Below are 24,146 nucleotides of genomic sequence, written 5' to 3'. Positions count from 1 at the left end.
TCTCGCCCACAGCTTGGGGGGAATCTCCATACTGCGCACACGGGTGCAGATTTCAAGGACACTTCTCGCCCACAGCTTGGGGGGAATCTCCATACTGCGCACACGGGTGCAGATTTCAAGGACGCTTCTCGCCCACAGCTTGGGGGGAATCTCCATACTGCGCACACGGGTGCAGATTTCAAGGACACTTCTCGCCCACAGCGTGGGGGGAATCTCCATACTGCGCACACGGGTGCAGATTTCAAGGACACTTCTCGCCCACAGCGTGGGGGGAATCTCCATACTGCGCACACGGGTGCAGATTTCAAGGACACTTCTCGCCCACAGCGTGGGGGGAATCTCCATACTGCGCACACGGGTGCAGATTTCAAGGACACTTCTCGCCCACAGCTTGGGGGGAATCTCCATACTGCGCACACGGGTGCAGATTTCAAGGACACTTCTCGCCCACAGCTTGGGGGGAATCTCCATACTGCGCACACGGGTGCAGATTTCAAGGACACTTCTCGCCCACAGCTTGGGGGGAATCTCCATACTGCGCACACGGGTGCAGATTTCAAGGACACTTCTCGCCCACAGCGTGGGGGGAATCTCCATACTGCGCACACGGGTGCAGATTTCAAGGACACTTCTCGCCCACAGCGTGGGGGGAATCTCCATACTGCGCACACGGGTGCAGATTTCAAGGACACTTCTCGCCCACAGCTTGGGGGGAATCTCCATACTGCGCACACGGGTGCAGATTTCAAGGACACTTCTCGCCCACAGCTTGGGGGGAATCTCCATACTGCGCACACGGGTGCAGATTTCAAGGACACTTCTCGCCCACAGCTTGGGGGGAATCTCCATACTGCGCACACGGGTGCAGATTTCAAGGACACTTCTCGCCCACAGCTTGGGGGGAATCTCCATACTGCGCACACGGGTGCAGATTTCAAGGACACTTCTCGCCCACAGCGTGGGGGGAATCTCCATACTGCGCACACGGGTGCAGATTTCAAGGACACTTCTCGCCCACAGCTTGGGGGGAATCTCCATACTGCGCACACGGGTGCAGATTTCAAGGACACTTCTCGCCCACAGCTTGGGGGGAATCTCCATACTGCGCACACGGGTGCAGATTTCAAGGACACTTCTCGCCCACAGCTTGGGGGGAATCTCCATACTGCGCACACGGGTGCAGATTTCAAGGACACTTCTCGCCCACAGCTTGGGGGGAATCTCCATACTGCGCACACGGGTGCAGATTTCAAGGACACTTCTCGCCCACAGCTTGGGGGAATCTCCATACTGCGCACACGGGTGCAGATTTCAAGGACACTTCTCGCCCACAGCGTGGGGGGAATCTCCATACTGCGCACACGGGTGCAGATTTCAAGGACACTTCTCGCCCACAGCGTGGGGGGAATCTCCATACTGCGCACACGGGTGCAGATTTCAAGGACACTTCTCGCCCACAGCGTGGGGGGAATCTCCATACTGCGCACACGGGTGCAGATTTCAAGGACACTTCTCGCCCACAGCTTGGGGGGAATCTCCATACTGCGCACACGGGTGCAGATTTCAAGGACACTTCTCGCCCACAGCTTGGGGGGAATCTCCATACTGCGCACACGGGTGCAGATTTCAAGGACACTTCTCGCCCACAGCTTGGGGGGAATCTCCATACTGCGCACACGGGTGCAGATTTCAAGGACACTTCTCGCCCACAGCTTGGGGGGAATCTCCATACTGCGCACACGGGTGCAGATTTCAAGGACACTTCTCGCCCACAGCGTGGGGGGAATCTCCATACTGCGCACACGGGTGCAGATTTCAAGGACACTTCTCGCCCACAGCTTGGGGGGAATCTCCATACTGCGCACACGGGTGCAGATTTCAAGGACACTTCTCGCCCACAGCTTGGGGGGAATCTCCATACTGCGCACACGGGTGCAGATTTCAAGGACACTTCTCGCCCACAGATTTTGAACCATTTATCAAAGTGAAAATACGCTTTTACTTTGAACATTAACCCAGGAAAACTACTTGCACATATTTACACTTGCAAACTTGTGCAGGTAATTTTCCAGAGGAAAAAAAAAAATCCACACGTACTAACCGGCAGAAGATTTACAACAAAAATGACATTTTTTTTTAATCAATGTACAATTAAACTGTGGAATTTGGTGCCAGGGAGTGCGGTCACGTGTAGTGTAGCTGAGTTTTAAAAGCAGTCTGGACCATTATCAGTTTTTAAGCAGGTCGCCCGAGGTATCTCCCCATTTTGGATCTGCTGGGTACTTCCAAGACACCCAAACCGGACGCTTTCGGAGACAAGATGTCGGACTGGATGGACTATAGGTCCGACCCAACATGGCGCGTCTTATGTTATTAAGGGTGGCTTTGGCCATGAGAATCTATAGCCAGTAATCATTTTTACACAGCTGAAAATTGGGGTTTTTGTTTGTTTGTTTTTTTACTTTTCCCTCTCATGACATGCGATATAACAAAGCAGAATAACTTGTTTTAGGTATCCTTCTGTTTTTGCATGAAAAGAAAAATGTCAAAAATTTGCTTTGCTATATAGTAGAAGCTGCGCGGCTGTGGCCAGGACCCTTACGGACATAATTCAGCCCTAAGCAGCAGCAATGGTCATCTTCCTACCGTACACGCCAATATCTCACCTAATGTCTTTTTCACCTGCCCAAACCCCTCTCAAATATCCCTGTCAGGGCAGCTGCCGTCTGACAAAACTCGAACAGGCCTGAGGCGTCCGCGCCTTTTCGGAGCCCAAAATCCCCCCCCCGGGTGGGGTGAAACAAGGCCGTGGTGGGGGCTGGGAAGAGCTGCAGATGGACCCCCCCACTGCTGTCGCTCAGACAAGAAGAGGAAGAGTACAAAGCCGGACAGGGAGGCAGCAGCGCGGGAAAGGGGAATTCACTTTCTCCTGGAATGGAAATGTTTGAGAACCGCTCTCCCGGTTAAAGTTTGTTTTAAGAATGGGAGTAGGGCGGCCTTGATCTCGGGACTTTCCTCCTACAAATAAATGCTTTTAAGTCATACTTTTCATACAAATGTAAACGGTGGCTCAGCGTGAAAGGGGTTTTTTTGGGGGGGAGGGGGATGTTTTCATTCCTCCCCTCATTCCCACTCCAGCCTAATTGCGTCAGTTATTAACCCCATTAACCAGGCCCTGCTTGGCAAAGCAAACCAGTCAGACCCCCCCATGCCCCTGCTCTTTCCTGCCTTTGCGTTACTATATTTCATGTCAAATCTGTAGAAGTGCTGCCCTTTAAGGACAGGGAATCCTTTTACTCTCAAACACGTTGAGACGTTGGACATCGCTTACCTGGAATTCTGAGGCTCTGAAACATCTGAATCTGTGCAAGGTTTCTTTACCTGCAAAGCAAAAAAAAAAAAAGATCAGTGGTTAAGTCATCTTCCATCGGCAGGGTCTCCCGCAGCCCGAGCGCTCACAGATGGCACGCGGCCCACCCCTGACCTCCCACGTCACCCCAGCCACGCGCAGCCCAGAACAGTCCGGGTCATCACCATCCTCCTGCCTGCAGCTGTCAACTGCGCTTCCCCCGAGTCCATCGGCGTGCGGCATACCCCAGCTAAAATAGCATGGGAGGAACCGAAGCCAGGAACAAAGAAACCACAGAGCCAGGTTCCCCCCACTCACAAACTAGAAAGGGGGAACTGTTCTCAGTCCTGCAGTGAAATGCTTGCTTGATACGGCTTCTGCTTCCTGCTAACACCCATAATAATAAATACCAGATTTCAAGGCAAAGTGCGGCGCGAGCTAAATAATTTGTTTTATAGGGGGAAAAAAAAAAGGAGGAAGAAAGACAAGTTTCTGTATGTTTTAAAGTCCCGGGATAGGCAGCCGAGTGGCTTGGCGGCACCTGCTGTGCGGGGGGGGGGGGGGGGGGGGGGCCATGCAGAAGAGCTGGGATCGAGGCCTGGGCTTCTGAATATGGGAAGAGGATATAAATGTAGGGGGATACTGGGCCAGGTAGGGACTGAATGCTCACGGCCTCAGAGCCCAACCTCGACGAGCAGGAAGCCCAAATGCGCAGTGTGAGACCGCCAGGCCACAAATCAAGTCACGGCACTTTTTGTGTTTTGTTGTTTTTAGCAATGTTAGTCTAACTTTAAAGCAACAACAACAACAACAACAAAGACAAATACATAAGGATTTTTTTGTTCTGTGGTACCAGAAACCAGACTTGAAAATGAACAGCAATTCAAGTACACGTCTGAACAGAGAGGACATCAAATACGGCCAGTGGCTTCACCAGTGTGGCAAGCTACACAAGCCCAGAGTGGTTAAACACCAGGCATGCATTCACGGCTCGCCGGTTTAAAGGCTCAGTAAATGTGTTTGGTTGAGAGATGATATCAGAATCATGACTTCTTTTTCAGGTCAAAAGCCTCTCCCCCGGGGGCTACTGATCAGGGAAAGTGCGCACACACCTGGAATGTCAAAAAGGGCCAAAGCTTCAAATTCAATTCAGCGTAGGCTCACGCAATGTGAGTTCATGCTGAGGGTGCGTTTTACCGTTTAACGCTGCCACCACATCCAGGACTGGCCTAGAGGTGGAGGGGAGAGATCCTGGCAGGTGGAGGAGGTGGGGCCTGAGAGAGCAAAGTGTCCAGAGGAGCAGGGCGCGAGCGTGGAAGGGACACTCTTACAGTGAATTTCTAGGGAAATTCTGCTCAAAATATTTAAAATTCTGCATCTTTAAGTAATAACTTTTTTCTGTATTAATTTAAAATGTAATTACTTAAAGACTGACAAGTAAACTGTGTTATTTTGACCAATATAAAGTTTGCAGAATTTTGCAGAATTGTAAGTTTTTGTGGGCAGAATTTTAAACTTTTTTGCGCAGAATTCCCCCAGGAGTAAGGATTGAATCTACCTGCCAAAATGGAGTCCATTAACCACCATATTTGTTCGAGAGGACAGTGCAAGATGAGAGGAAGGGGGAGCACAGTTCTCGTCAGCCAAACCTGCACCTAGTCACGGTCCTAAACACTAAGACACAGCGGTAGAAGCACCTCACCCATCACCTGCTGCAGCTTTTGAGATAAATAGCTTATGGTAAATTGTAAAAAGGTTGTGAGTATTATCCTGTACAACTCACTGCAGGGCAACTTTCTCATGGAAATATAAGTTAAGAAAAAATGTAAAAGATTAGTCTGGATGTATTATTATTATTATTATTATTTTTCACAATACTTTTTATTAACAGGGAAAGCAGTACACATAGGTGTCAAACATCCAACCTGGACCTCAGTGTACATTTTAATAGTCTCAGCCAATGCATCAGGTGCAAACTTCAGCCATGTTTCTGTTGCTGGCAGGATGAGCTCTAACCATGTTAATATTTCATCAAACACAATTTCAGAAAATTATGAAAATACCAGAGGGTAAGCATTTATATTTTGCAGCATCTGATGCTACTTCCCCGTTACGTAGTGTTTCTTCATCTGCATAGGCCTTCAAACTAGGCCTTCTATTTTCTTATGAATAGCGCCAGTCACTAAAAAGATACCCAATCTGCAGACAATCAGTGGTTCCTTCTCGGGCCTGCTCCAGGAAACCACTAGTTCAGGTATAGCCAAGCTGAGTCGTGCCCAGGAAAATCCACACCTTTTAGGCAGTCTGCCCTTGCCTAGAGCACAGCCCTGTGATACAATCACATCTGTTCCAAACCCACTCAGGCTCGCATCTCAAGGAGCTACAAAAAACATCTGTGAAACTACAATCATCACCCAACAAAGTTAAGACAAATAAATAAAAAAAATTCAATAGAGCCAGATGAATATCCAAGAACAACCAACAACTAAAATAAGAAAAGAACTGAACCTTCTGGTTGTCAGCAGCTCCCAGCTAAAACTACTAAAGCACATCATCATCAACCCATCCTGGATAATATCTTCATTCTCTCACAGGAGGCCTTAGGCAGTAGCCGCATGGGGACCCGACCCTGCTACAAAAACAAATATCAACCCTGGTCGCCGCATCTCAAAAAAGATATAATTGCGATGGAGAAGGTACAGAGAAGGGCTACCAAAATGATAAGGGGAATGGAACAACTCCCCTATGAGGAAAGACTAAAGAGGTTAGGACTTTTCAGCTTGGAGAAGAGACGACTGAGGGGGGATATGATAGAGGTGTTTAAAATCATGAGAGGTCTAGAACGGGTAGATGTGAATCGGTTATTTACTCTTTCGGATAGTAGAAAGACTAGGGGGCACTCCATGAAGTTAGCATGGGGCACATTTAAAACTAATCGGAGAAAGTTCTTTTTTACTCAACGCACAATTAAACTCTGGAATTTGTTGCCAGAGAATGTGGTTCGTGCAGTTAGTATAGCTGTGTTTAAAAAAGGATTGGATAAGTTCTTGGAGGAGAAGTCCATTACCTGCTATTAAGTTCACTTAGAGAATAGCCACTGCCATTAGCAATGGTAACATGGAATAGACTTAGTTTTTGGGTACTTGCCAGGTTCTTATGGCCTGGATTGGCCACTGTTGGAAACAGGATGCTGGGCTTGATGGACCCTTGGTCTGACCCAGTATGGCATTTTCTTATGTTCTTATGTTCTGTCTGCATATCCATGCAGACTGCGCTATGACAGAACCCAAAATCAGTTACACTATCTGGTGTATGTTCACCACTTTTCCTCCAACGTGGTATACGCCATTATTTATTTATTTGTATTTCTTATGTCCCGCCAATTTCACACAATACATCATCGTGATTTACAGCATTCACAATCATAAATAAATACATAAAACACATTAAACAAACTTACATCACATAACAAAATCAGTAAAGTCATCTGTCTGCATTGGAGGAGAAATCTTAAAATAACGTCTTTCTTGATAAGTGGGTTTATTTCTTCTCTTGTAAGATAAGTAGTAATGCTTGGTCTTTATATTAGTGAGTTAATAATGATTATACATTGTGCCATTTATGAGTCAGCTTGAAGATGATTGCAAGGCAAGAGGCTGTAGAGTCTACATTAGGAATCATTCTTTTACTGATATACTTTTAACCTTGACACTCTCAGTATTGATTTCCTTAAACCCAGAAAAATGTTTTGGGTTTAAAGAAAATTGGTTTTTAAATGGATTAAATAAATTTAGTGGGTGAGTTGTTAGAGACAACTTCAAATGATTACAGTGAAGTGCTTGACAAACGGCTGATACTGTTTGTGGCCCATTGCGTGGCGAGAGAGAGTGGATTACAAAAGATTTGCACTAAGTTCTGATGACGTTAAATATAGTAGAATGATGGTTTGATAATAAATAAGACACTTCCTCTCTATGATTGGTTATTGATTCCTTTCTTCTATGACATCCATGCTGTTATCTGCCAGAAATGTCCCTCTGCTGCCTACAAAGGGACAAACAGGTCAGGTCCTGGGAAAAAGAAGAATAAATGGGTCCCAATATGACATCATCAATGACAACATCTGGAAACCAGCAGGGGAATATTGCAGCCTGCCTGGATTCTCTCTAACTGACCTTAAAACTGTCATACTCCTACCTACAAAAGGCACACTCTAGTCAGAAACTGCTGAATTCAAATCCACCCAGAAGACTTGCCTAGGGGCAATCATTTCCTGACCCACTACGAGTGTTAATTAGCTTAAATATATTCACCTTATCTGCCACACGTCATGCACCTTACACACGGGACTCTGATTTTCATTATTAAATCTGTCAGTAGGGCTTCTGATTTTAGGTTTTGACTGATAAGCACCAAATAAAACACCACTGATGAAAATAAAATGGGTGTCCATTAAATACCTATAAGATACAGGATTGAATACAAAGTCCTTTGCATCCTTCATAAAATTATATATGAAGAACAAAAAAATTGGCTAAGCCCCTACGTACAACTACACACCCCAAGCAGAAACCTTAGATCAGCAAATAAGGGACTCCTAAAAACACCACCAACGCACTCAAGTCAACTCTCCTCAACCCAAAAAAGAGCAATCTCGCTTGGTAGCCAAAAACTTTGGAACTCCCTACCGACTAAGCCCAGAATTCAAGAAAACCTAAAAACCTTCAAAAAGGAATGAAAAACTTGGTTGTTCAGCAAAGCATACCAACTCACCCAATGAACAACACAACATCATCGCCCTCCAATCCAACCTCATCACATCTATGCTTTCATATATAAGAAATAATACATAAACTGATCCTATCATTACTCATGTTCTCTCTCATTGTACTTTGCAACCCTTGTTTTAACCCTTTATCCCTGTAACCTTATTTTGTAAACTGTTAATGATGGCATTATTCTGACGTTCCGAATAACGGTATATAAAACTCTCTAAATAAATAAAAATAAATCAATAAATAAAGCACTTTTCCACCACCACATGGATTCTTCACTCTGTTTTGGGGCTTTTTTCCATGCTGTTAACTCCTCAACTGTACATATTTATGGAAAAGCTACCAACAGCAGTGCCTGCCCCACAAAAACGCTGTTAAAACACTGATTTCTTGTACCTTCAAAGAACCCCTAATCAGCTGGAAAATAAACGCATTTACAATTTGTAAAACACCTAAGAACAGAAAACCTACCTATAAAGGTGCCACCAGTCTCTCTGTGCTCTTCGCAATGGTTTAATAATTATCTGGGTGAAAAAAATGCAAGAAAATCTCACACGAGAAAGTCACCCAGCAGGTCACCGCTGACACAATCCAGCAGCAACTTCCTAAAACACCCTCAGCTTCAAAACCGCAGGCACCAAGCGGACAGGAGCACCCTTGTTGCATCCCCGGAGTTTGCCGAGCTTTGAGTCCGAGTGGCATCCTCATTCCGTAGCTGCTCTTCTCCGGGCGTCCGGGAACGACCGCTGAAAGCCAAGCAGATGAAACAGTCCCCCCTCACCTGTAGTCATCACCTTGCTCCTCACACCTGCAATGCCACCCCAGGCAGGAAACAGCCCCCCCTCTCCCAGGCAGAATCCACAGCCAATCCCAGCATAGCACCCACCGGGAAGCTATGGTTGCTTAATCAGTTTTAAAAGTGGTAAATATTCCATTTCCACACAGCAGAGGCTGATGGCCTAGGACGATCTATCAGTGAAAAAAAAATGATTTGTATTCTGCTACAGCAATTAGCTGAACTATGTTGCTATTAAATACTGTCTTGCTAAATAAAATAATGCTCTCCCCCTCCTTTATTTGGCCCATGTTTGCCAAAAGTAAAACTTACAAGAATGGAAGTTAATTAGTTCACCGGGCAGTGTACGCAGCTAGGATATTCAAAAATACAAGAATGGAAAAAAAAAAAATAATTAAGAGCTGATACAGTGAATATTGGGAGCGGTTTCCGTGGGTAAAAAATAAAAGGGGTTTATTATTGGTGCATATCAGCTCTCTGAAAAGTGCCCAGCCTGAATGTGGCTAGAAGTCCCTGCGACCGTGCCGGGGCGGAAGGGCAAGTACATGCGCAGGTGGCAATTCCAAATCTGCCTGCCTACTTAGCCAGCAAAGTTCTCTCCGCATGTTAAGCAACGGCAAGCCACTGTGCTTACATTGAACCTACGCCAGGTTTAAGAGAGAAAGGTACACGATGTACGCCTCCTGCTGTGAGGGAGGGTGCCGGCCTGATGCAAACAGTTGGAAAAATGCCCCCCAAATCATAATAACATACGGGGAGATTGGCTGCCAGACTAGAGAATTGGAATTGTAAATGAAATGGCAGCAGGGTATTAAAACGTGGAAAGATCTACAAAGCTGACTTTGCTTGCTAAAATCCCTGACAGCAGCACATTCAATGAGAGAATATGCGCTGTTGGCCCATTTAGCACGTATATTTCCCCCCATAAACAGCTGTTTTAGCGCATACAGTTTTTCTCTTGCCAGTTTTGGCACAATTTCAACATAGAGGGAAGAGCGTGTGGCAAGCCAGCTGGATAGGGGTAGATGTGGCTTGGGCAAAGTAGCTCGGGGGAAGGGCTAGCTGGAGGTGACTGGGATGATTAGGGTGATTAGCTGAGGGATGGCTGGGGGCTAAAGAGGGAGATGAGGGAGGAGAGGACAGGGAGACTGGTGGGTATGAGGGGTTGAGAGAGAGAGATGGCTGCCTTTGTTGGGGATAGAATGGCAGATGAGAGACGTGGAAATAGGACTGGGAATGTGATTGGATGCGCGGAGTGGAGAGAATGGAGGGATGAAAGAGAGAGACTGAAAACAGGGTGGAAGGATGAGAGAGAGATACCGTGAAGACAAATGAGAGATTGGATGGGGATCGGGTAAGGGATTAAGGGGGTCATTTACCAGACGGATCGCACGTGATAAGGGACGTTTCGCACGCGAAAAGTCCCTTATCGTGTGCGATACCAAGATGGGGGCGGAGTCGGCCCCGGAAGAGGAGGAGTCGGGGCGTCACCGGGGCCGAATCCGCGAAGACGCCGCGGACGACGAAAAGGTAAGGCCCTTTTCGCGTCCTAGTTCGGCACAATAGCCACACCTTCTACGGCGGCGCTATTGGGTGCGAAACCGGCAGCGATCGCACCGCGACGGTGCGATCGCTGCTGGCTAGCGCAGGACCGCTCCCCGTTTCGGCCCCCCGCCCCTCATTACCTAAAGTATCGCAGGCCTGCGATACTTTAGAAAATGAGGCCCCTAAGAGAGAAGTAGACGGATGAGGACCTGGGCAAGGTGACAGAGACTTTGTCTCTTTGCTTCAGTCAGGAGGGTGCCAGCGGTTGCTGACGATGTGCTCGCTCGGGGAGAGGGGAAGGAGGCTGCATGCTTCTGCTGGCACCGTGTAATAACTTACGGCCCCGATTTAACAGACACAGAATGGGAAAGAAAGCATCAGTAAATCAGGCTGTAAAGGTGCTGCGGCAGACTCAGCGGGTGACCACGCTCCCCGGCCTTTCAGCTTCAGTGGAGACGACAGGGAGGAGGAGGAGGCTGGCTGGGCAGCAGAGAAGTCGCCTACGTTTTTCGGTTGGGTGGGAGATTCAAAGAAAATTTGTCAAGGACTGCCAGGGCAGAGAGGATAATTTAGCATGAGAGCTGTTCCTGGGGGGTAATTATGGAGTTTGTTTACACTTGTATTATAGAGCAGGATAATTACAGCAAATAAAACCACATCGCTTGCTGATTGCTTGTTAAACAGAAAAAAAAAAACCCTCACATTTTTAAGAATAAAAGAATAACAAATATAAAATATGTGCAGTGGCGTCTAAACTGTGACTTAATAATCAGTAAATGATTGAATTTTAAAATCCCTGTATACATTTGCCATTCCAATTCTCTTGCAGTTTCAGCTGTTTTTCACCCAATCCAATTTTTACCATTTTTTGTCAACCATACAAATGCACCTTTTGTCCGCCTGCATGCGTCTATCAAACAGGAGCAGTGAAGGAGGGAGAGGGCACGACGGCTGCTCCTCTTGGAGGGGGGGGGGGGCTATTTGTGTCTGTGCATGGGGAAGCGGCACACTCCCAGGAGTGTGGGAGAGCCCAGAAGCGGAAGCAGTGCTGTGTAAGGAACATGGAGAAGCAGCAGCAAAGGAAAAGGGGATGGTGCGTGCAGGGGAAGGTCACGGGCAGGAACCCAGAGGGTGAAATTACTGCTGCAAAGAGTCACTGTGTGTGTGAGAGAGACATAGAGGGGTAGATTTTAGCAGAATGTATACGCATTGCACTAGGGAGCTGCAGATGTTTGGAATGACATAGGACACGTCAAAGATAGTTCCTGTGTCAGTTTCTAAACGAAAAAGCAGAACGAACAAACAATTTTGTTTTGTTGTTTCTGTCACTTTACGCATGCTATTTGCAATAGTGTACATTAAACGTGCATGCTTTACCCAGGGCAAGTCTTGCCTCACAAATCTGCTTCACTTTTTTGAAGGAGTTAATAAACATGTGGATAAAGGTGAACCAGTAGATGTAGTATACTTGGATTTTCAGAAGGCGTTTGACAAAGTCCCTCATGAGAGGCTTCTAGGAAAAGTAAAAAGTCATGGGATAGGTGGCTATGTCCTTTCGTGGGTTGCAAACTGGCTAAAAAAGACAGGAAACAGAGAGTAGGATTAAATGGGCAATTTTCTCAGTGGAAGGGAGTGGACAGTGGAGTGCCTCAGGGATCTGTATTGGGACCCTTACTGTTCAATATATTTATAAATGATCTGGAAAGAAATACGACGAGTGAGATAATCAAATTTGCAGATGACACAAAACTGTTCAGAGTAGTTAAATCACAAGCAGATTGTGATAAATTGCAGGAAGACCTTGTGAGACTGGAAAATTGGGCATCCAAATGGCAGATGAAATTTAATGTGGATAAGTGCAAGGTGATGCATATAGGGAAAAATAACCCATGCTATAATTACACAATGTTGGGTTTCATAATAGGTGCTACAACCCAAGAAAGAGATCTAGGTGTCATAGTGGATAACACATTGAAATCGTCGGTGCAGTGTGCTGCGGCAGTCAAAAAAGCAAACAGACTGTTGGGAATTATTAGAAAGGGAATGGTGAATAAAACGGAAAATGTCATAATTCCTCTGTATCGCTCCATGATGAGACCGCACCTTGAATACTGTGTACAATTCTGGTCGCCGCATCTCAAAAAAGATATAATTGCGATGGAGAAGGTACAGAGAAGGGCAACCAAAATGATAAGGGGAATGGAACAGCTCCCCTATAAGGAAAGGCTGAAGAGGTTAGGACTTTTCAGCTTGGAGAAGAGACAACTGAGGGGGGATATGATAGAGGTGTTTAAAATCATGAGAGGTCTAGAACGGGTAGATGTGAATCGGTTATTTACTCTTTCAGATAGTAGAAAGACTAGGGGGCACTCCATGAAGTTAGCATGGGGCACATTTAAAACTATTTGGAGAAAGTTCTTTTTCACTCAACGCACAATTAAACTCTGGAATTTGTTGCCAGAGGATGTGGTTAGTGCAGTTAGTATAGCTGTGTTTAAAAAAGGATTGGATAAGTTCTTGGAGGAGAAGTCCATTACCTGCTATTAAGTTCACTTAGAGAATAGCCACTGCCATTAGCAATGGTTACATGGAATAGACTTAGTTTTTGGGTACTTGCCAGGTTCTTATGGCCTGGATTGGCCACTGTTGGAAACAGGATGCTGGGCTTGATGGACCCTTGGTCTGACCCAATATGGCATTTTCTTATGTTCTTATAATGCTCATTGTTGGTAAAGAATGCTCACTACGGGGTAAATTTTAAAATCCTACGCGTATAAATCCAGGTGTTGGGGGGTGTTACGTGCACCGGGCCAATTTTCAAAAGGCCCGGCGGCACGTGTAAAGCCCCGGGAAGCGTGTAAGTCCTGGGGCTTGAAAAAATGGGTGGGGTGGGGGAGGGGCGGTCCGGGGGCGGGAAAGGGCAGGGCCAGAGGCCTCTCCACTGCCGCTGGGCCCAGGGATCGCGTTCCGGCCGGCGTAACTTCGGAAATAAAGGTACCGGGGTTTTTTGTTCAGGCTGGGGGGCAGGACAAGTAGGGGAAGTGGGGAAGGAAAGTTCCCACCGAGGCCGCTCCAATTTTGGAATGGCCTCGGAGGGAACGGGGAAAGCCAGCTGGTCTCCCCGAGGGCTCGGCGCGCGCAAGGTGCATTAATGTGTACCCCCTTGCGCGCGCCAACCCCTGATTTTATAACATGCTTGCGGCTGCGCGCGCATGTTATAAAATCGGGCGTACATTTGTGCGTGCCGGGTAGCGCGCACAAATGTAGGCCACGCGCGTAGGTTTAAAAATCTGGCCCCAAAGGCTTAGTGACCACACTTTACTAATAGTGCAGGCTAACGTATTTTGTTGCAAACTATTTACAAACAGCGCATGCTAAAAACAAAATATGATATAAAACAATAAAAATGACAAAAACAAGCAAAAGAAAAGGGAAAGAAAACCATGGAGTGATACAGAGGCATTATGACATTTTCCGTTTTATTCACCATTCCCTTCCTAATAATTCCCAACATTCTGTTTGCTTTTTTGACTGCCGCAGCACACTGAACCGACGATTTCAATGTGTTATCCACTATGACACCTAGATCTCTCTCTTGGGTGGTAACTCCTAAGTTAGAAGCTAACATTGTGTAACTATAGCAAGAGTTATTTTTCCCTACATGCATCACTTTGCACTTGTCCTCGTTAAATTTCATCTGTCATTTGGAAGTCCAATCTTCCAGACTCGCAAGATCCTCCTACAATTCATCACAATCCGCTTGAGATTTAACTACTCTGCATAATTTAGTGTCATCCTCAGATTTTATCACCTCACTCATCATCCCCCTTTCCAGATCATTTATATATATATATATATATATATATATATATATATATTAAAAAGCACTGGTCCAAGTACAGATCCCTGAGCCACTCCACCGTTTACTTTTTTCCATTGTGCAAATTGACAATTTAATCCTCCTCTCTGTTTTCTGTCTTTTAACCAATGTGCAATTCACAAAAGGTCATCGCCTCCTATTGTTGCGCCTGTCGGTCGTAGGCGGCAGTGACCTTTGCTGCCCCCCTCCTTTCTCAATGTAGCTCCAAGTCTGAGGAGAATGGTGGCCTTCGCTTCCACACGCCGACCTTCATGGTGTGCCCGGGACGGCGTGGGAGCTCCCGGCAGCCATCTTACATCCGAGGTTACCTAAGGCACGCACGCGCCTGCCCCCTTCTTAAATGCGTCATGGCGGGAACCTCGGGGGCGTCCCCACTGCATGACGTCATCCGCTTACCATACTTAAGCTCAGCTGACTTCTTGCAATACGAGTTAGCAAGGATTCCTGTCCTGCTATTTCCTCCATTCTGGACTTCGCCTCGCTGTCCCTTTCTGAGTGACCTAAGTACCCGCTCCTCGGAGGCCTTGCCGCATTCAGGGCTATCCGCTCCTCGGAGAGCCATTACTACCTGCCTCACTTCGTTACCAGTGAGTCCTGCATCATTCTCGGACGACCCTTGCTGTTCCAGCTCCGGGCCTCCTCAGTGCCTGATCTTCCATCTACTTCCACAGTATCAGTGTGAGTACAGTACCTGCTCTTCTACCTTCGTGGCATGGATTCTCGGGTTACCCTGCTAGCGGGCCACTACCGGATCGCTCCTGTCTTGTGCAACTATTTCACCGGCTTCTGGCCTACCCCACGGTGTGGACCACTACCGGAGTTGCCAGCACAAGCTACGCCTAGAGAAGGTATTCACCGGACTACTCCGCGCTGCAGGTTATTATTGGACTGATCAGTTTGCAGGTCATACTCTTTGGACTGACTCTATTGATCCACTCCTCGGATCACCATTGGCTGTATAATAAAGTTGTTTATCACTCCTGAGACCTCACCTGTTGTGGTGAGTGCCCACAGGGCTCCTCCCTGTGGGTGGAGTCTTCGCTCACCACGACCCAAGGGCCCAGTATTAGTTCAAAGACACACAGAACGTAACACCTATCCCATGACTTTTTAGTTTTCTTAGAAGCCTCACATGCAGGAATTTGTCGAACGCCTTTGAAAATCCATGAAAACCTTCTCTGGAACGGGTATCTCTCCAACATCCTCTTCAGTAAACACTGAAGCAAAGAAATCATGTAATCTTTTTGCGATGGCCTTATCTTCTCTACGTGCCCCTCTAACTCCTTGATCATCCAACGGTCCAACCAACTCCCTTGCAGGCTTTCTGCTTCAAATATATGTTAAAATATTTTTATTGTGAGTTTTTCCCTATATGGCCAAATTCTTTTCAAATTTTCTCTTACCCTGTCTTATCAATGTCTTATATTTAATTTCCCAATGCTTATGCTTTATCCTATTTTCTTCTGAAGGATTCTTCCAATTTTTGAATGAAGATCTTTTGGCTAAAATAGCCTCTTTCACCTCACCTTTTAGCCATGCTGGCAATCGTGTGGCCTTCTTTCCACCTTTCTTAATGCGTGGAATACATCTGGTCTGTGCTTCTAGAATGGTATTTTTTACAATGTCCAACCCGGTTGCTCACTTTTTGCCTTTGTAGCTGCACCTTTCAGTTTTTTCTAACTATTTTTCTCATTTCATCAAAGTTTCTCTTTTGAAAGTTTAGAACTAGAGCCATGGACTTACATACTGTTCCCCTTCCAATCATTAATTCAAATTTTTTTCCCATCACAATTCTAAATTGTTTTGTGCTCCAAAGAATTTTACAGTTCTTTCTTCCAAGATTGTAGGACAGTCTCTTAAATAACATCACTTCAGTTACATAGTCACAGAGTAAAATAAAATTTGGAAGCTGAAAAATTGACTATATACAAAGAATTCAAAGACTCAAGCCCCTGATGTACTAAAAGATTTTTCCCAATTGTGTCCATTAGAAATGTTCTCACTCAGTACAAAGACCCCTCAGGGAGTACAAGTAATCTAAAAAATACAGCTGTAATGTCACAACTAACACTTACATTTAGCTGTATTAATAATTATTATAAAATCACTTTTATAAGGATTCGCTAAGCAACTGATTAATCTTGCTGTATTAATAAAGTTGTGAATGGGGATTCTAGTAGAGCAAAGTGGAGGAGAACCGCACCACATAAACTGATGATCAAACAGAGAATGGTGCAGGGATCGTTAATGAATGCATAACCTTCCACAGATTTAGACAAAAAGCTTCAAAGGCAGGCAGAAACTGATTGTGAATCCAAGACAATTGAAACACTAATGTGCATAAGATTCATAGAGATGGCTGTGTCCCCCGACACATACGTGTTTCGTGGACATGCTGCCTCGCCAGCGACAGAAACACTGCTTTTCGTCAGCAAATAATATATCAACATCAACGTGCATCTAAGTGTTCAAGGACTCGAGTGCTTTCAGCCACAGCCAGGGATCGAGGCTTTGGCGTATCTGCAGGAAAACAATTATAAGATCAAGTCCCCTTCTCCCCACTCTTAGGGATAGAGGGAGGATGGATAATGGTGGGAGGAAACAGAGGAACGATAAAAGAAGGGAATGGAATAGGAAAGGGGAAGGAAAAGAGAGAGGAATGAAGGCAACGAAAGCAAAGTAGGAAAGGATGAGTAAAACTGAGAGGAAACATAGGAGAGGAGAGGAGAAGGGAGGAAGGATAAAGGGAAGTGAAGAAGGAAGGCAGAGAAAAAGGAATGGGACGAGGGGATTGAGGAAATGACAGCAATGGAAAACGACAAGGATAAGGGACTCTAAAGGAGAAAAGAAGTGACAGGAAGGAGAGGGAGACAAAGACTAGAATGGATAATAGGAGATATCCGCAATATTGATCTCAATGTATCTTATCTTTAGGTGACGTTTTTATTAATAATCTTAAATAACTCAGGAGGTGGATGGCATTGATTGGTTCCTTCAATGTCTTGTCCTGGAAACCCAATCAACTTTGGCTGAATCAATATTATGGAGTTATAGATCTGCTATAAGTTTTTGTTTTTAAATACACAGGAAAGTTGTAAGTTAGGAGACTCTATGGAAATATGCTGGATCATAAGCTATATTGTTGTTATTGTGCTATGCATAAGGGACTCTGATAACTTTTATCCAGGTTTTCTATCGCAAAGGCCACATTTAGCATTAGACACGCTTGTATTGAGTAAAAAGGGGTTCAATGAAGTCCTTAAAATGTGCATGGCTTAAACCACCCAATCAGAGGAAACCGAGCAGATGTGGCTTTTCTTCAGGAACACATCTAGATGGAAAAGAAGCAGTAAAGCTTTGTAGGGAATGGGCTGCTAAGTGCATATTCTCTGCAGCATATGGGGCAAAAATAGAAGTTGCCATTCATTTTAAAAGGTCACGAGGGTTTTCCCGAATTAGGCAATGTCAACGAAATTTCCTAATTCGGAATGGTTCGGGAGAACCGAAAAACCATTGAATTTTTTACGAAATTTCAGAAAAAATTCATTTTTGAGTTAGGGCCCCTGAAAAACAAACAAAACCCCGAACCACAGAAAAAACGAAATTCCCACCGGGGGGGGGGGGGGGGGCCGAAACGAAGCCCAACGCGAAATTTTTACCCAAAGCGCACCTCTAGAAATGAACCCAAATGTCCGATACACAGGGTAGACGGGTTGCATCAGAAATAACAGTGACTGGGCAACATCTTTTGGGTTTTTTTTTTAATATTTATGCACCAAATTTAGATTCACCAGAGGGTTTTTTATTCTTAAAAAATTGCTCAGACTGTTTTGATATTTGGGGATGTGCCTATTATTTTATGAGGAGATTTCAATCAACCTCTAGATCTAAACTTGGACAGGCAATCCGAGTGCCGAGCTGTACAGACTAAATCACAGCAAATACTTTGCGACTGTACAATCAGAACTGGGATCCCAGATACTTATTACTTCCCACTGGAAAGGAATAGACTTTTTTCCTCCTTCTCTCATCATACACATTCCCGGATAGATTTCTTCTTGGTTTCTAACGTTCTTCTAACAAGGATCATTAGGGCTGTGACCCTTCCACTTTCAGTGAGTGTCGGAGCTCACTGCTATCACTGCAGTGTTCACAATATCTTCCATAACTTGACATTCGGATGAAGCCTTTAAAAAGAAAGTCTCTCCATTTATCACTGATCTTTATCATTGAAATGAATTAGAGCTAATTAATACTACAATATTATGGGAAGCATTCAAAGCCAGCCTACGTGGCAAGGTCATTAGTCATGCAGCATACAAGAATAAAACAAATAATGCAATACTGGCATCCTTAGAAGTAGAAATAGCAAAATTAGAGACATTATTAAATGTTACCAAGTTGAATAAGGATAATACACTGCTTAGTCAGAAAGCAGGGGAAGACATATTTACTCATTACTATGTAGGAAATAATAAATCTGGTAGCTTCTTCTGCAATACCTGGCCATAAAAAAAGAACAGAAGACAAATCCATGCTACAAAGAAATTAGATAATTACATAGCTGTAAAAGATTTTGACATACTGCTCAATTTTTGACTTCCTATCAAAACTATACACTTCTGAGATTTGAGATTTATTTATTTAAAGGCATTTATATACCGACGCACGTTGGGAACATCTCGTCGGTTTACGGAGAACGCAACAAGCAACAGGCTTTACAAGTAACAAGTAACCAGTAGAACAAGGAAGCAAGGGAGGGAGGAGGTAGATAACAGAGGAGCTGAGGAGGGTGGGGGGGGAGGCAAACTAAATATACTCGACAAATTTACATATTTACAAAAATGGCAGTGGCGCTTACATCATATGTAGCTGGAAGAGATAATTGTACAAATTTACAAAAAAGGGGGGGTGGTGGAGAGGGGAGGAGGGGGGTTATAAGTCAAGCATGGAAAAACTGTGATTCTTTCCTTGCAGAGTTAAAAGCCCCTAGCCTATCAAAAGTAGATCAAGATTATGTAGATTCACCAATAAAAGTGAGAGAAATGATAGGGTCGATTTTAAGAGGTGCGCGCGGTTCCCGGCATGCGTGTATGGATGTGCCGTGTTATAAAATCAGATGTCCACACGCACACGTACACCAGATTTTAATATCCGCATGAGCATGTGCGGGCAGCCCGAGCGCGTAGAGGGAGGAATGTTCAAATTACGCACGGCGAGACAATCAGCCTTTTTTCCAGTTCCCTCCCAGTCCGCTCCAATTAAAAAGCGGACTGGGAGGTAATTTCCCTAACCCCCTACCTAACCTTCCTCCCTGACCCCTAACCCCTACCTACCTAACCTATTTTTCTTTTGTTCTGTAACTTACCTGCTCTGAAGAGAAGCAGTAAGTTATGCGTGCTGGCCTGCTGCCGGCACGTGCTTCCCCAGGATAGCGATGAACGGAGCTGTCCCGGCCTCCCCGCCCAGACCCCGCCCCTTTGGAGAGGCCCAGCACTTCAGCGCTTAACAGGGTTATGTATGTGGCTGGGCCCTTCTGAGACTGTTATTTACACGCGTGACCCTTTTAAAATCAGGCCATAAGTGAACTATAGATGCACTTCCTTCAGGTAAATCGTTCGGACCTTATGGAATTCCAGTATAATTTTATAGGGTCTTCCAGCAAGATTTAATCTCAAGATTGCACGGACTCTCCGGAAGGGAAGGCTTCCGGGAATTTTTTAAGAGTAGTGCTGTTGGAAAAACCAGGAAGAAAAGTATAGGTTTATCTGGATACTGAATGTAGATTGTAAAATATAATCTAAGATCTTAGCAACTAGGCTTAATTCCACTTTAGGAAATCAAATTCATTCAGACCAAGTACGCTTTATGAAAGGAAGACCAATTCTCTTATAATTCAGGCATATTTTATGACCAAATCATTTTAGCGAGAACGTGTCCCATCCCAGTAGTTGCAGTTTTTATTGATGCAGAAAAAGCTTTTGAGAGAGTGGAATGAGATTTTAGGGTAGATTTTATAACAGGCGCGCAGTTACCGGCGCACACACATGGATGCACACACCTCTCCACCCTGACCCCTAACCCCTACCTATCTTCCCCTAACTTTTTTACTTACTGCTCCTTGGGAGCAGAAGCAATGTTATGCGCGCCAGCCGGCTGCCAGTGTGCGCTTCCTCAGGACAGCCTACAGTGCTGCTGTCCCTGCCCGCCCCTGCCCCTCCCCACCCAGGCTCCATCCCCCCGGCCATGCCCCTTTGAAGAGGCCCGGCACGTGTGCGCGTACCGGGGTTTACGTGGGTGGCCGGGCCTCTTTGAAAATCCGCGTGGCACACGCAAGGCTTGGCCACGTGCATAAACCCAGGGTTTTAAGCGTGCAGGCCTTTGAAAATCCAGCCTTATCTGTTTAAGGTACTTTCATGTTTTGTTTTAGGGGATGTGTTCAACAAACATGCAAAGGTACTGTATAGTAACCCATGCTCAAGAATCCTGGCCAATAGTGTTCTTTCAGAAAGTTTCAACTTGAGAAGAGGAAGTAGGCAAGGATGTCCTCTATCTTCTCCACCTTTCATTCTGACTCTCGAGCTGCTCTTTACTGCAATCTGACGAGATGAAGCTTTGAGTGCAATTTCTCTAGAAGGACAAGATTGCAAGATTGCTGCCTATGCCGATGACATCCTACTATTTGTGTCCCGTCCTAATAACATCCTTCCAGATTTGTTAGAATTCATGGGAAATGTTTTGGTCTTTTCTGATTTTAAAGTAAACAGAAAAAAACGGAGCTTATGCCACTACATTTTTTATGTATTCAATCATCTCTTCCTGATTTTGATTTCAAATGGTCTCCTGGGGGCTTTAGATGTGTAGAAATAGTATTTAAGCCAGATTTGGAATCTATGTGGGAAACCCTGATGCTGCCGATCACAAATATTTTGGAGGAAGCAACTCATGAATGGTCCCCACTATACTTGTCCTAGTGGGGGAGGTTGGAAGCCATTAAAATGGTCTTATTTATTTAATTTATTTATTTAAAAGTTTTTATATACTGCACATATGGGCATTTACATGTCCATCTAGGCGCTTTACAATTTTGCAAACATAATTAAAACAAACTTGAGCAAAATAATTATAACAAAATAATTATAACAAAATTAACAGATTTGGCTCCATAGTGGTATGACTTGGAAAATGTTATTTTTGCACTTTATAGGCTTAACTGCACAAATAAATTACCTACTAAGTATGTCTCCCTCTCTCCTACCTAAATCTTTTTATGTCGACATTGATCAAAGGCTAACATTATTTTCATGGAGGAAAACACCTCTGCATATTGCTTTACAAAAATGGAAACAGAAAAAAAAACTGGGGCGGAGAAGGGTTTCCAGACTTTCAAAATACTGCCCAGCCTTTCTTCTTCTTCTTAAATATGGAGCCCAGTGGCTTTTGGACACAGAAGGCTTGCGTTATATTCCCAATTGGTTAATACTCGAAAGGTCTATGGTGGCACCAATATCACTAAACTTAACAGCTGCCCTGAAAGCACCTCAGATTGTCACAAACGCTCCACCTTTGAATGCCACCATAAATCATTAAAAGTTCAATGGAATCCTAGCAAGAGTTCTCCAGTTTGGTTAAATCTAAACTTGCTCATTCATAAAAAAGGTTATTAATTGGAGAGGATGGCAAGATAAGGGGAACTGGCAACGCCAACAGATGATGGACTGCAGCGACATACAAACCTGTGAAGAACTGGAGCAGAAATATCAGCTGGCTCGGTCCCAATTACATCATTGCGCAAGATCTGTTCCTGAATTTGCTCAGTACCTGAACGCTCAGAATTTAACGGCCTGATTTTAAAAGGGCCACGTGCGTAAAAAAAATGGGGATTACACGGGTGGCTGGGCACTGCGCACGCCGCGTGCATTTTAGAACGGACCCTCGTTACGTGCCGAAGTGCCGGGCCCTGCAAAAGGGGCGGGCCGGGTCAGTGCCATTAGCCGCTGTCCCAGGGAAGCGTGCGCTGGCAGCTGGCTGGCACACGGAGATTACTTCTGCTCCCGGAGAACAGTAAGGATTCAAATTTAAAAATTAGGGCTATGTGGGGTTAGGTTAGGGGTTGGGGAGGAGAGAGGAAGAGGCAGGAAGAGTAGGGTTAGGGATAGGAAAGTTCCCTCCCAATCCGCTCCTTAATTGGAGCGGACTGGGAGGGAACTGGGGGAGGCCCGACTGCATCGACGCATGTATTTTGCTAAAATCCCGCTCCCTCCCCCCCCCCCCGCGTGCGCAAGTCACGGGCCGCCCGCACGCGGGTTTTAAAATCTGGTGCACATGTATGCACGGCCATCAGATTTTATAACATTTTTCTAAAATTGGCGCTTCCAAGAGCGTGTGCCGGGAAGCGCGCACACGCTTTAAAATCCACCCTTATATACTTTGCGTCTCAATTTCACTCTCAACGGGCAGGCTGCGCGTCAGTTTTATAAGGTCCTTTGTGAACAATCAGCTTCCAGCAGCATTGGTCTAGAAGTGATTTGGGAAGGAGAATTATCACATGATCGATTTACCTTGCGAAAATACCGGATGCAATTAATAAAACATCCACGTTCAGCTAGCCTCACTCAAACTTTATACATCACCCAGTCCCTTGGACCCCAGTGAAGCTCTATAGAGCAGGACTGCGCAAATAATATCTGCTGGCACTATGAATCAAGTGAAGAAGGCACGTTGCAACATATGTTATACGACTGTATCAAGATGCGACTCTTTTCTATTCAGGTTTGAGACTACGTAAGTAAAATTCTATTCCTTCCAGTACCTATAATCTTACAAAATAATCATTTTGCATTCTCACATTATAAATGATATGCACACTGATAATCTGAAAAAAATATTGATTATTCTTAATACATATGCTCTGCAAATGGTGCTTAGCAATTGGAAAAATGGTGACCTTCTGACTAGCACTTATTGGTGGAATATCATATGTATGGTACGTAAATAGGAGGTTGCAGTTGCACTGGAATGGCATCAGAAAAGAAAAGTGTATCTTATTTAGAAACCTTTAGCTGACTATCTTTTTTAATAATTTAGTTTAAGCAATCTTCACTTCCATTTGAATGTATTTGTGTATAATTATTTATACTCTCCTGCATTTGGCTTCATTTTTTTTTATTTACCTTATTAAAATTCAAATTTTTAATAAAAAGTTTGAACATCAAAAACATAAAATAGAAGTCAGCAAATTTAAACTCATGAATTAAAAGAAACAATATCAATTGAAAATCTCAGTCAAGAAAAATAGTAAAAGTTATCCGAAAATTACCATTAGCAGAAGAAAAGAAAAACAAAATATTGAAAACTAAGTGGTGGACCCTGAAAAACATTTAGCTGGATAATTCACAAGTTACGTGGTCTCTGGATACTGGGCCACTTATCAGACTAGATTTTAGCTGCACAAATCATTATCGGACTCAGATCTTAGTCAGGTAAAACACGGAGCATTCTGGGAGCATTCTAGGCCAGGCTAACTCAGCTGAGTTCTGTTTGCATTGGATAACTTTGGGCCTTCTCAGAACAGGTCCAAGGTTATCTGGCCTTGTGTAGCCAGATAACTGAAGAGTTCATCAGCTATATAATAAAGGGAATATATACCTGGTTAAGTGGCACTCTGTACAAAAATAGCTGCACTGGTCTCCTGTGGCCTGATAAACCCCTCCTCAAATATTTCAGAACTGTACTACCAGGCCAAGCCCCCCAAAAGGCTTTAAAAATAAGTTGCAGAGTCTGCAGGTTGGTTTCCCTAAT

General features: G+C 44.8%; 1 protein-coding gene across 14 annotated transcripts in view; it reads right to left on the bottom strand.

Annotated features, from left to right (window-relative positions):
* The window catches only part of LOC115088383 (eyes absent homolog 4-like), a 545,124-nt gene that overhangs the window by 264,782 nt on the left and 256,196 nt on the right, over positions 1 to 24,146 (bottom strand). For all 14 annotated transcript variants that reach the window (XM_029596587.1, XM_029596586.1, XM_029596590.1 and 11 more), the window contains one exon: positions 3,332 to 3,381. In XM_029596587.1, the coding sequence (XP_029452447.1) occupies positions 3,332 to 3,381 (50 nt within the window). The remainder of the gene's footprint in view (positions 1 to 3,331; positions 3,382 to 24,146) is intronic.

Source organism: Rhinatrema bivittatum, chromosome 3 (assembly GCF_901001135.1).
Source record: "Rhinatrema bivittatum chromosome 3, aRhiBiv1.1, whole genome shotgun sequence".
Taxonomy (NCBI): Eukaryota; Metazoa; Chordata; class Amphibia; order Gymnophiona; family Rhinatrematidae; genus Rhinatrema; species Rhinatrema bivittatum.
This window is presented reverse-complemented; position numbering and strand designations above follow the sequence as displayed.